This window comes from Trachinotus anak, unplaced genomic scaffold (genome assembly GCF_046630095.1).
Source record: "Trachinotus anak isolate AG129_WGS33_773 ecotype Australia unplaced genomic scaffold, CSIRO_AGI_Tana_v1 ptg000008l, whole genome shotgun sequence".
In the NCBI taxonomy this organism is placed as follows: domain Eukaryota; kingdom Metazoa; phylum Chordata; class Actinopteri; order Carangiformes; family Carangidae; genus Trachinotus; species Trachinotus anak.
This window is the reverse complement of record NW_027273859.1, coordinates 7,393,828-7,407,245: the sequence shown is the minus strand read 5'-3', so window position 1 is coordinate 7,407,245 and position 13,418 is coordinate 7,393,828. Positions and strand designations below refer to the sequence as shown.

Below are 13,418 nucleotides of genomic sequence, written 5' to 3'. Positions count from 1 at the left end.
GCAGAACGAGGGAGGCCGAGGACTAGTGTGTGTAAGGACCACTGTAAGGATATCAAGAATTCTTAGCAGGTGGCTGTAAAAGGCTGGACTGGAAGACAGCACAGAACAGGCACTCAGTACAAGATCAATAGAGGCTGGGGTCTACCACACCAGACAGGACCCCAGGTGCAGGCTGTGCAAAGATGCCCCTGAGACAATTCAGCACGTAACAGCAGGGTGGAAGATGCAGGCAGGAACAGCATACATGGGACGGCTGCCATAGTGTACAGGAACATCTGAGTATGGGCTGGTCAAAATGGAAGACACCTCCTAAGGTGGTTGAGAACGACCAAACTAAGATCCTGTGGGACCTCCAGATCCAGACCGAGAAACTGGTGATGGCTAACCAACTGGACATCCTGTTGGTCAACAGACGACAGGAGAAGGCAGGCAGAAAGCAATCCCAAACGACACCAACATCAAGACGAAGGAACGTGAAGCGCAGAGCGCAGTTCTAGGAACAGCTACGATGTGGAAAACCCTAAAAACTCCCAGGCCTCTGGTAGAGGACCTGAGCCCCCCAGGAGGGGTGAGGACATTTTTTTCCCCCATATATATGTATGTCAACCACCCAAAGACTATTAAGATGTTGCTACTACTATTCCACACTGTTTATACAAGTAGTTTCTGTCATTTTTCTCTGTTTTAAGCAGCTTACTGATAATTCTGATGATTATATAGAAACAAAGGCAATTTTCCATGTTAAAAGAAAAACTCATGCAAACCACCTGCTAATAATTTATCATTTTTATTTCAATTTGAATATAAATCTCTGTCAAATGAAAATACCTAAATGATAGACAAATCATTAAATATTTACAGAATTTATAAAAAGGAAACAAAATAATCTGTGTTGACTTGTTTTCAGGGAATTATCTGACTCCATTACCATCCTTTTACATATTTTTCAAATCATGGAAATAAGACAAATACATTATTTAGTTTCTGTGTTGCTGTTGCTAGAGTTCAACACATGTAGAGGTCAGGCAGCCTTTTTAATACAGGATTCTCCCATGAACAAACACATCATTTGAAAGCTGAGTGAAGTGCACATTTTGACAACAAAAAAGAAAAAAAATTTGGGCCTGTGGAAGATGGTGTTACAGAATAAATCCAACCCTGATGTGAGGGCTCATACAAGCTGCCATTTGTAGTCACACCTCGTGACTTGGTTACAGTATGGTGAAAGAGGCTACAGCTGAACACAAGGTAAGATCTGAACATGTTCCCCTGGCACAGTACATGGGATAAGGCTAAAACATTACACACATACCAATTCATACACCTACTGCTGCCGTACAGAAAACCCATCAAAACTCCAGAGGATTCCAGTCTTTTTTGGCAAGATTGCAGAACCAGACAGGATTACTGCAGTCCCACAAAGAATGGGAAGTTAAATGATTTGCACAAAAAGTAAAGAAAACTGACCTGACACGATTACACATCTTGTGTCACAGCAGATCCACTGTCCTGTCAAATGCTAACATTTGTTAGGACAGATCTTTGTGGATTGCTGAGCCACCCTCGTGTTAAATACTTTGCTCAACCTCAAACAATTGTGAGATGGAGAACATGTTGGAACTCTAGCTTTCACATTTAAATAACATCAAACCCACAAAAGATAAAGGAGGTAGGTGATGTGACCTTTTAAAAATGTGTACTGCTGGCATCCAGTGATTAGACAGTTAAAAACACATCAACACTATGCAGAAGACAGAATACTGTGTATCCGTGTGTTACGAAACGTGCTTCTCTAGAACGGCTCACTTAAAACAGAAACCTAATCTGAGTGTAACCTAAATTGGGTGGCATTTTTCACCTTTAGTTTGAGCAGTGGTGGTTTGTGGCAGTCTGGTGTTGAAGCTGATTCACAACTTCAAGAGAAATTGGCAACAGGAAATTATACAAAAACCTCAAAATGCGACACACTTTAACTTCAGTCCACGACCTGTGTGGTATCGTCTGGTTGTAACACCGTACTGACACCATGTCATGCCTTGAGGTTTATGGCACAATGTCTGCAAGCATCACATTCACCTCTCAGTTAACAAAACGTCCCCTGCAACTACTGGGAAGGCTTCACCTCATTTCATATTTAACACAAAGCCTATAATCAAAACTCAAATAAGGCTTCCACGGGTCCAGCCTGGATCCAGATCAATAACTATGTTATTCTGTAAATGTGTTCATCGGATTATAACTGTACTATATGATGTAGGTCACTTCAAATGTCTTGGTGTCGCTTAAAAAAAAAAACAACAACAAAAAAAACCAACAAAAAGAGCCCTGTGTTCAACTCCAACACACTGAAAAAGGCATTTTTCACTCCAGTGAAGTATAAATTATCAGATGACTGATGGCGATTATTACACCGGCCATGACAGTGTATGAAATAATAAGGTAGCATGACAAAGAAATAATCCGATCATGCAGCTTGTGGGATAATAATGGGAGACAGTTAAAAGTGATTGAGATGCAAAGTCCAAGTCATTACAACAGAGCAGCCATCCTGCACTCACATGTCAGTGAAATGGATTATGACCTCAAGAATGATAGTGGTTCAAGATACACATAATAACATTTTGTAAATTAATTTAAAAATACCACATAAAAATTGCATTCAAATCATCTGTGCAACCAAATCAAATTGTCAGGTGAAGTTAATGATTTTTGCCAAATCATTTGACAGGTAATTTATGCTTGATTGGTTTAAAAAGGCCATATGCTTACAGCCTGTAAAACATGTTAACTATTCACATCTCAAACATTCAGTATTTTCTACTTTCTACACAAACGCAAAATTGCTATACTCTCATTCAAAAAGTGTGCCGTGCAGAGATAAGCAAGAGGCCACAACAGGTGGGCCACACAAAAGCAATGGGTAGTTGATAGGAGTGTCTTGGGGGGGGGGGGGGGGGGGGGGGGGGCTTGTGGGTTTAAGTAATTTACCTTTCCACCATGACACCAGTAAAACAAAACAACAAAAACAAACAAACAAACAAACAAAAAAAACACATCCGGAAAACAACCTTCTCTTGTAGGTTCTGGTGAAGAATTGCCCAAATCAACAGCCGTCTTGGAAAACATTCATGGTTCCAGTGCTCAGACTGGCTCCACACATTCAGCCGTCCTTTCAACCTCGCCACTGAAAATGTAACAGGACATCTGACTGCAGGGGTTTGCACTTGCAACGTTGAGAAAAAAACCAAACCAAACAAAACAAAAGAAGGTATAGTATTACAGATGGGATAACCTGGTGTTGGCTCAATGGTTCAAGATATTAGAACTTCCTCCACATGCTGCCTCTGTCATCTTGCCTTCCTGCGGGAGCTCATGAAGCACCTCACCTTCGTGCTGCGATGCAGAACTACAACATGGCTATGCTCTCTGGGGTGCAGTTGAGATGTGTGGATGTGCTGCTTCCCCCGGGGGACTTGAGGCCCTTAGTTGCCCCGCCTAGTGTTGAGCCCCGGGCCCTGGGGCCCATGATAACACCTGAGCCGTGGTGGTGACTCCGCTGGAGGCCGGCCATCATTGTCTCGCTGGTGACGGTGCCGAACTCATAGGTGAAGGTGCCGTAGAAGACCAGGATGTCCACAGTGAAGACCCACTCGCAGATGGCTGCGGTGTGCTGCAGGATGAAGCTCTCATGGATAAAGAAGATGCCACCTGAGAGGAGGACAAGTTAAGGAGGGCAAATATGGCTCATACATGCATGAGCTAAACAATCAGAGCTTAATACTTTTATTACTATTATTATTACTATCGTACTACCATTTCCTGTTTCCACTGGCTCTACAGCAACACATGAAGGAGAAAATAAAAAAATGTCAACATCCTGTCTCACATCCATGATATAATAAAATGAGATTTATCACAGGCTTAACGTTATGGTGCCAGATGTGAATTCATAATCAGATTAGGGTTAAATTCCAATTGGCTTCACTGCTCTATTACACGGATAGGTTTAAAGGACACCAGTCAGTGAATGCATTGTTTTCACCCAGGATGGACTGTTATTATCTGCTGGATAATCAACATGAACCTGAATGGTTCTAATCCTTGCTGCCAAAAGGATGAGGAGACGGCAGACTGACATGAAGGACGGAAATGATGACTGGTGAGGAGAACAGTCCTGCATAAACCGCTTCCTAACTTGAGAACAGTGAAGTTTTAAAAACAGCCAGCATGATGCATCTGAGAGACAACAGATTGTCAAAGAGTAACACACAGCTCAACTGTCTTATTTCTGACCGGATGTCACCGAGAGGCAGGCAGGGAGGAGAGGCTGCCATAGAAAGTGAAGCCATCAGCTCAATGTTTAACAATGAGCTGATGGCTTCACAAGAGGGCAGGACGTACAGATGAAAGTCAGCCCAGGCAGATGTAGCAGTGTGGCCTTGTGGTTGTGTCTCAGAGTTGGAAGGACAAACATCTTGATCTGTCTCGAGGCTAGTGGAGTGAAAAGGAGAAAACAAGAGGTCTCTCCAATGTTTTATCAGCATACCACCACATGATTGGACTGTGAGAGCACTGATCTCAGGATGACAAGGTGGAGCCATTACGAGATGAATATAGCAATACAAAAAACAGACCAAGCATTACACAACCCTAACCTCAACGAAGTCTGTCTTCATTCTGAACAAAGAAAAACTTGTTTCATCAATAAACACAGATAAACTCAGATATGGAATACAGCAACAGCAAATATTTGCTTGTGAATCACTGACTAGCTGAAGAGTTTAAGGAACGTCAACAGGTAATGTTGAATTGATAAACCTTAAAATCACCTGGTCTAACTGAAATTGAAAATTCTGACTGGAGTTAAACGGACAATTTTCAAGGCTGACATTTGGACTTGTCTTGAACACACGAAAGGGAAAAGCACAGGTGTAACGAATAACTTTAATGTTGGCTCAATGCTCGGAAAGTCACTCCAGTGTGTGAGCATGGACAATATCAGGGCCTTGAACTGTGTGATCTAAATGGGAGACAGTTGTTATGAGTTACACCTGTGCTTTTCTCAAGATGACACGTTAAAATATCCACTGTGAAAAAGGTCAGTTACATGACGTACTTCAGAGAACCTAGTTTAAGAATTAAATCCACATGTATCAAAAATTGTGTATATAACAAAAATAACTTCTATATGTGAACAGCAGGGGGGTGTCCCACCAGGAAGTAAAGGATACTGAGGACGAGGGAGACCATGGCTCCCAGTGCCAGTGCCACCCGGAAATGGGCCATCCAGTAGTCAAGGGCGGTTACGGCTACCCGGTAGGTGAGCACACACTGCAGGCACACAAACAGCAGCCCTGCTGGAAATGCCACCCCAGCACCCACATAGTGTAGAGATTTGGCATGATCAACCTGCCAGACAGAGACGTATAGTCAGTGATTGTTTTCACTTGTCTAAAGTCCAAAAACATGAGCAAAATCAAAATGATGTGTTTTCATGTGATTGGTGCTGACGTTTACCTGGAAGTTGCCCACCATGACCAGACCCACAGCGTTGGTGCAGCCGGACACTAGAGCGCTGGTGTTGACCCAACATCGGTGGCTGTGCTCGATCACCTGGGCGTAGCGCAGAAGGCACACCATCACCACTGCAGGACACAAGACAACACAGGTTTACACTGCATCCATTACATTAAATACAAATAATATTCACCACTGAAACCCTTTTGATATGGTGGAAACTTAATCATGGTTTAGTTTAGTTATTGAAGGTATTAAAATGTCAAATTACTGGACTGTTAGTGAAAGGGTCAGGTTACTGCTGTCTCAAAGAGGATGTGTTCTGTCAACTATTGACATCTCTGCTTGCATGAGGAGGTACTTTTCTTGTCAGGTCTGTCTATAACCTGCAGGTTGCTGTCTCTTACAGTACATACCACCGAGGCAGTAAAACACAGGTCTACAACATTACAAGCTACCAAGAGTAAGAAAGTCAAAGAGCATCCAGACAGTTTATTCACCAGTGAGAGGAAAGGAGAAAGCAGAGACAACATGAAATGAAATCTGGAAATAAAAAAAGCAAGGAAACAACAGGAGATCATGTGGACTAGAAAATAAATTAAAAATATATATAAGAAGGAAAGGTGATATGAATAATGACTCAATAGTGAAAACACCAGGAAAGAGATGCAATTAAGGGCAGGGGGGGGAGGGGGGGGGGGGGGGGGGGGGGGCAGTACTGAATGGTGATCAAACAAAATAGGAGGAGGAGGAGTAATAATGGAGGAAGACCACGGAGGGAGAAGTGGAGGGAAAGCTGCATTCATTATTGATTAGAGAGCACAGGCTATTTCAAGCCCCTCCATATCTCTTGGAGGGAAGTGGCTGACGTCTGTGGGCACCATGGAGGATTGATGAAACACACAGGACGGACAGAGGAGACAGACATTAAACACTTTTCACCTCAACTACACTCAGTAATTGTGTTTGTATTAAAGAGCGGAAGGCAGCAGTTTTATTTCCACTGCAGGATAAATCGCCGATCTAATTAGAGATTCAGCCCATGTCACGTCATTGCTTATTTAATGATGAATTTCCACAGTTTATCACTCAATATCAGTGGTAAACAGGTTAACATTTTACTGCAGAAGTTGTAAAATATTTGATTCTTAAATAATGGAAATTGTTTACAATTTAACAGCCCCTTTTACAAAACTATTTTATTTGAGGTTTTACAGTGATGAAACTATTTCTCTGCTGCTGACACTTCCTGGTGTATCTGCTGGTTGCCTGGCAAACTCATAGAGGCATCAAGACGTCAGAGGTTATCAATCAAGAAGCGGCATCGACCTTCTCATCTCACTCTTGGCAAGAAAGCAAATAAGTGTTTCCCAAAATGTCATTCTATCCCTTTAAGGACATACTGTTGAACACACAATGCCTTTTGAGCGCATGATTTAAATTGAGTTAGAACGAGGCCTTACCCATGAAAGCTCCAACGTTGCCAATCAGGCTGAACAGGCAACTTTCAGGAGGATAGGAGCCACATTTACTGTAGGACATGAAGACAGGATAACTCTCAGTACAGGAGGGAGGAGATATAAACATATCAGTGTATCACACAGTTACCGTGTATCGGTTTTCAAAATGTTGAATTGTACAGGAACAAATTAAGGTCAAGAATGACATCAAGAATGTGAAAGAATGTTTAACCACTCTGCTCGGATAGCATCAAGATATAAAACATTCCACTACGTACGCTGCTAAAAAGCCTGCAAGTCTCATGATGCCTTTTTACAAGAGTGCTTTTGTACTTGCCTGTGGTTAGAGGCTTATTTGCAGATTACACAAATGCAATTTATGCAAAGCGTGGGTTAATGACCGTCATAGAGCGACTACATAACAAGGTGCTAATTCATGCCTCTGGGCCTTGGCTGACACAAAATTTCTATTGTATTCTGCAGAAACAAAGACTTGATGCACAGAGAGGGGGAGAGGTGGAATGGGAGACCTGATGAGGGGGATGTCCTGGATGGTGCAGCACGTCTTGGGGAAGCCTGGTCGGGGCAGCTCCTCTGTGCACGTTACATTGTAAGACCTGTAGCAGTGACACAGACAGTTTCCCTACCCACAGCTGATAGACATAAAAGTTTTAAGCCAGTTTGAGATCAAAAAAGAAAACCACTCACCAGTTCTCCACAGGACAAACATGGTGATTCATCACAGCCATGGCGTACCTGTAGAGTAAAGAACGCCACATAATTCAAAGCAAGAAATGGCAAATAAAACAAATAGGACTATTATAAAGAAACAAGATTACACTGGGTTTAAGATAAAGGGTTATCCAGCAGACATAATACAAACAAGAAAACCTAGCATCTGTACCCCTGCTAATGGGAACACATTATGTTTCAATGTGACAACATACATGACACAGTGAAGCGTTTCTGTAACTCACACTATCCATATTCCTGTGATGGAGAAGGCAGACAGGCTGACAGGCAGGACGATCCAGGCAGTCATTGGGCTGGCAGTGAGCTGGCTTTGTCCCAAGCATGGGGTGAGAGGGGGGCTTCGGGCTGGAGTGGCGATACAACAGAAGGGATCAGGTGGGGTGCGGGTGCGGGTGAGGGTGTGGGGTCACTTACACACAGGGGAACACACGGGGGGGGGCATGAGAGGACAAAAGGGGGAATGGCACAGCTCTTCTGCTCCACAGGGCCCTGCAACCAGCAGCAACCTGCAAGAGGAGAAGGAAGGAAGTCAGCTAAACTGTTGCACTGTGATCATGAATCTGTGATGCCCTGGTTACTTTGTGATGCAGTGTAATTTACAGTTTTGTGTGTTTTACAGTGTCCACGTTCCCTCAATCTACATTTCACTCAATGACAGTTGCACCTCACTCAAAATGCAACATCTACTGCAGCTGTGTTACATTTGGGTCTCTTTAGGCTTTTCCAGGTGCAATGAAGCCTAACTGCTTCACATCATCTGTTAAAAGTTGTTTAAGACTTTAAAAAACCACAAAGACTACAGGTGACAGGCAGCTGACATGCTAATATGCACGTTTGTTCTGTGCCTGTGTGACAGGAAGTAACTTCTCTGTTGTACTCCTGAGAATATTGCAGAGAGCTGAACAAAATGGTCATACATTTTCACATCAGTGTGAATCTGATCAAACAGTCTTCTCATAGGCTTGTAGTACAAATTGACAATACATCTCAAGCAACAAAAATTAAAACTGTTGAACACATGTCGGTTCAAGGTTCAACATGTTAAATCAGACTTAGGGCAGCAGACAAGAACTAGAGCTGACGTTGGGGGACATATCACAAGAACTGTAGGTCACAGTTGGTGTGTCCCTTAGTGGACGGACTGGAGGCCTCTTTTGAATGAACTTCTCCCTCTATCATTGTTGAACATCAGTGCAAAATGGTGTCTGTAGAGAGAAGCTCTTGCTGTTTACTGTAAATACTGAAACACATTTTGAAATCAAACTTGTGTATTTGTGCTGAAAATATCTAAAAAAAAAAAAAAAAAAAATCAAATATAGCCCAGAAATAGATGTGCAGGTAAATGTTTCTGCACACCTACTACACTGCTACCCTTTAACAATGTCAAGGTTTTATGATGACACTGATTACACAAGTACAATGAGAGGGAACGATAAGCACCTCTTGAAGAGAAACGAACAGCAGCATGAAGCTGTAAAAGGCACTGTCAGAGCAGAGTGTACCCTTGTGAGAATGAGGACTTGGCTAAGGTCAGCTCAGTGGTGGAGGAAGCATGGGACAACAGAGGCTGTATCATTTTACACAGTGTACAGTTACAAGTGTGTCCTTTGCCTGAAGGGAATATACAGTGAACTAAAATGAACTTCTCTTAAACAAATCCTAATAGCAAGCAGCTCTTGTTCCCAAAGAAAGTAAATCTCACAAATAAGTCTGCTAGAAATAATTTTTTATACAAATTTTAAATGTGTTTTGTATGATTACTGTGCCATTATACACCATACTGTTATAAAAAAAGATATTTTAAAATCAGTTTCTCAGTCAGTAATGCTAATTGATCACTTAGTGACAGGGTATCAGGTAGGTAATGTGATTCCATAAACATCCTATTCCATTGTTTAAAAAGTATGTATCTATTATTATACAGGCCAGGGGTAGACAACGTGGGAAGCATCTCACTTCCAACCAGACGTTAAAAGTGCGTTCTGGTGAACTTCTGCATTTTCGCTCATGCATCATGTTTCAACTCTGTATTCAAGTACATTTAGATTTAAGAGTACTAGACCTGCAATAATTAGTAGATTAATAAGACGATGAACAGAAAATTAATTAGCAATTGTCGTTTTGATTCTTTGCTTCCATCTTCTCAAATTGGTATTTTCTGTTTTAGTTAGTTTTCTATGATTGCAAACTAAATATCTTTAGGTCTCTCCCATAATTTATAGCGAGACCGCCCACAGGCTGACAGTTTACTTTCAAGCCAGCATTTTTATGTTTCCCCTCATTACTTTCACATGAAATTGATTAAAGCCATGCGACTGGTTTCTCTCCACTAACTGAACTGCACCAAAAGATGATTGTTTTCTCTGAAGTCACAAGTAGTTTTTAACAGAGGAGAATGGTGTGGTTCAAAGGTTAAAGTGAATTGTTCACAGACAGAATGCCTATTATTGACACACCCATACACCAGAAGACAATGACTCACCCACCCCAAAGACCACCCCCCCATCTGCCACACAAGCTCCTCCATCTGCATGGACATCATTAAACAAGCAGACATTGAGTCACAGTGAGTATACAGACGTTTGCCCTTAGCATCACATCTGACAGCAGTTCAACAGCATTTGTTAATCACTTGGTTTTTCTTTTTTATCCTGCTGGCCTTTTGTCCTCTCCATTCAATTTTCTCTGAAACAAGTAAATAAGTTAGGGTCTTTACAGGTTGCTCTGGTAACCATGGTTTTCTTTCCAAAATAAAACCTTCGGCCAAGATCAAATTTTCCTTGACTTTTAAATTAATCAAAACAAATCAGTTAGATAGTATTCAATTTCATTTCATTTTGTTGTTTTGTTTTTGATTCACCATTGAGGTAAACACATCAAAATTTGTCATTTTTGGCCAGGTTCATTCCCTGCTAGCACATACAATATCACCCGTCACACAAGTCAACACCGTTACATTATTGGTACATTTCATTCTTTTGTTTAAATTGTGTTCTTCTTTTCTTGGGTCTTTCCCATAAGTAAACAGAGACTATATTTGCATAAGCATATATTCATGTTCCTGTCTGACACTCAAAATTCAAGTATAGGCGTTTCCTCATATGGTTTGGCATTATTTCCTCTTCTGAGTATACACAATCAGCAGTAAAGTTTTTGTAAAGGCTTTTGAAGAGCTGTCATATATGCCCCTTTGAGAAAAGGCCACAATATTCACTGGACGTCGTGGCTGTTGTACAATGGTCACACCAAATAATGAAGCTTGCAAATCATGGTGGAAATGGTGGAAACTGGTGACCTAAGGAGAGATTTTCCGACTGTGGGAGTAATCACTCTGGATTTGACTCCATCGTATGATTTGTACCTTTGAGAAAAACTTGTTATGACATGTTATGGAGAGCTGCAGATCAACTGATTCATAGTTTAAGTTCAAACAGGCTGCAGTAAGATATACAGACTACCCATTATTACAGTTTTTATTATTATTACTATTAATTCAAATTTGTAGTAAAGCTCTCAGGAGCAGCTAAAACGCAAGATAGTGACCTGATCAAAAGAAAAGCTGTCAGTGTGTTCATGTACCTGAACAGGGGGCCATACCACCCCCACCCCCGCAGCTATTCAAAGGAAATATTCGCCACTGCACTTGTAAGATTTAATATAACTGTGACAATGTACTTTACCTAACACCCAGTTATATTTATCCACTTCTCTCCACAGTCGACCACTGCAATCAAACAAACGGGGCAGCATCCCTGAGTCCGGCAGCCTGCTCCGCTGAACCGGGGGACGGTACCGTTAGCCTTGTTAGCTTCATCCTAGCTAGCTAGTTAGCTTGCACTTTACCAGATGTCTTGACTTGACACTTGCCCGCATCTTGATTTCCGCTAACCAAAGCGATGAGCTGGTAAACAAGGGACATTTAGAGGACAAAAACACCGACTGTACTGAGACACTCAGAACACGACAATAAATTTACACTTACCTTCAACCTGCTATGCCCACCACAGACCTCAACAACCTTGGTTTCCCTTTAAAAACAGCGTTTTCTTATTAGATGGGACTAGACGCATAAGTAACTTCCGATTTGGCTTTTCAAAATAAAACCTCATTAGAGTTTCATGAAATTATGGCCTTTAGGAAATTCTAAATTGCAAAATAACATTTATTTCTACAAAATTATGCCTTTCATGGAACTGCTTCAACAGGGCTATAGAAATATAGACGATACTCTGTGGCGCTACCAAAGAAACACTGAAAAACTCACTACACAAACAAAAGAATACCACAGGCTATAAAATATTTAAATGAACTTAGAGCTTTTCAACTGGTTCGCTGTGTATTCAATACAGTTTGTCTTTGTTTAATTATATTTGAGTTACACAAATGTGACGCTTTTATTTTTGGCACAATGGAATAATCCTTGGTCTTATTTTGGTGGAACTAACTTGACGCAGCTCCCACTGTTGTCAGGCCGAAACATTTGCCACCTCTGTGTCCCCGGTTTTTAGTGAGACTGTACAATGAGTTTAAAGTTTAAATGAGTTCACTAATGTGCCTCCTGAAAATACATGAAAGGAATGTGATTACACTTAGTCCACTTTAAAATCATGTTTATAAAAACCACACCATGTTTATAAGACAAAAAGTTCTGCTGTTGTAAGGCCCTGATAACACAAGAAATCAGGTGACCATGCCACAAATGAAGCAGATAGATAAAAGAAAATAGGTCTGTCTCAAAGCAGACATTTAGAAAAGCACAGGTGTTACTAACAACACCTCCATTGTGTCTGTAAGGGTCTCACTCAGCCGCGATCCTGTGGCAGTGAGCAGGACACTGAAACTGAAGCAGCTAAATGGAATTCAGTCAGCAGTGATTTTGTTTATTACACCTGTGCATTTCTGCTGTGACAAACACAACTTTCAATTATGTTAATGTCATATTGTGATGTAACATCTGAAATGATCTGATATAACACATTTGAATTTTGTAGTCAAAGTAGACTTTTGAAAAATGCAGTTACAGACTAACTCATCAATACGTTGTTTATTTGCATACATTTCCAGGATTTCATGAATTAAAGAGACCCATCTGTGGATGTCAAAGCAAAGCTGTTTATTCATCAGAGACAGTTTTTCACAGCAGACATTTTGGCATGTCATAGCAGCAACAGGTGTTATAACATTAGCTCTGACACAGGTGTCCAACCAACAGATAACAGCTGGCCAATCAGAGCTCAAGCTGCTGCTCTATACTGTAAATGTGTCTGTGACGAAGAGCGCTTCATCACCTGACTTTGTAAATACGGCACCATGCACTTTTGACTGTAGGGGTATGGAGACACACGCACTTCAATAACTGCACAAGCACTTTAATAGGAGCAACAGCACTTTATTGAAGATTTGCACAATACATTTGATCACATTGCATTTTGCACACTTGTATGGCCATATGTTGCACTAATGATTGGAATATTTGTCTCCCTATGTATGGTCCTTTTTAATTGTGATTGGATGGCAGGTGCTGTGTAGGCCACGCAGCTCCACCTGAAAGAGAGGGACATGGGAGTAAATGTGCAGCCATGTTTGAAGGAATAAAACAATGAGCTTAGAGTTGCGCCAAAAGAAAGTAATGGTTGATGTAATGTGTAGTATGTGTATGTGTATGAAGGTGCAACGAGGGGGAGCATA

At 41.3% G+C, this 13,418-nt stretch overlaps 1 protein-coding gene across 2 annotated transcripts; it reads right to left on the bottom strand.

The window, feature by feature from the left end:
* Positions 1-771: 771 nt before the first annotated feature.
* Positions 772-11,786, bottom strand: LOC139623713 (transmembrane protein 150A-like). 2 transcript variants are annotated; one of them, XM_071482170.1, is made up of 8 exons: positions 11,713-11,786; positions 7,955-8,236; positions 7,686-7,733; positions 7,508-7,594; positions 6,981-7,048; positions 5,518-5,645; positions 5,232-5,409; positions 772-3,708 (listed from the first exon to the last, which is right to left on the bottom strand). In XM_071482170.1, the coding sequence occupies exons 2-8, from the start codon at positions 8,017-8,019 to the stop codon at positions 3,407-3,409; spliced, it is 876 nt and encodes a 291-aa protein (XP_071338271.1). In that variant the 5' UTR covers positions 8,020-8,236; positions 11,713-11,786; the 3' UTR covers positions 772-3,406. The 2 variants fall into 2 exon arrangements, with proteins under 2 accessions (XP_071338271.1, XP_071338272.1); XM_071482171.1 differs by lacking the exon at positions 11,713-11,786 and adding an exon at positions 11,411-11,680.
* Positions 11,787-13,418: the final 1,632 nt, after the last annotated feature.

Excerpts from the sequence above, each read along its gene's own strand:
- LOC139623713 (XM_071482170.1), bottom strand. The coding sequence starts at position 8,019 with ATGACTGCCTGGATCGTCCTGCCTGTCAGCCTGTCTGCCTTCTCCATC. Across the intron at positions 7,049-7,507 it reads CAGGACATCCCCCTCATCAG|TAAATGTGGCTCCTATCCTC; the intron begins GTCTCCCATTCC and ends CATGTCCTACAG. Across the intron at positions 5,410-5,517 it reads TCATGGTGGGCAACTTCCAG|GTTGATCATGCCAAATCTCT; the intron begins GTAAACGTCAGC and ends TCTGTCTGGCAG.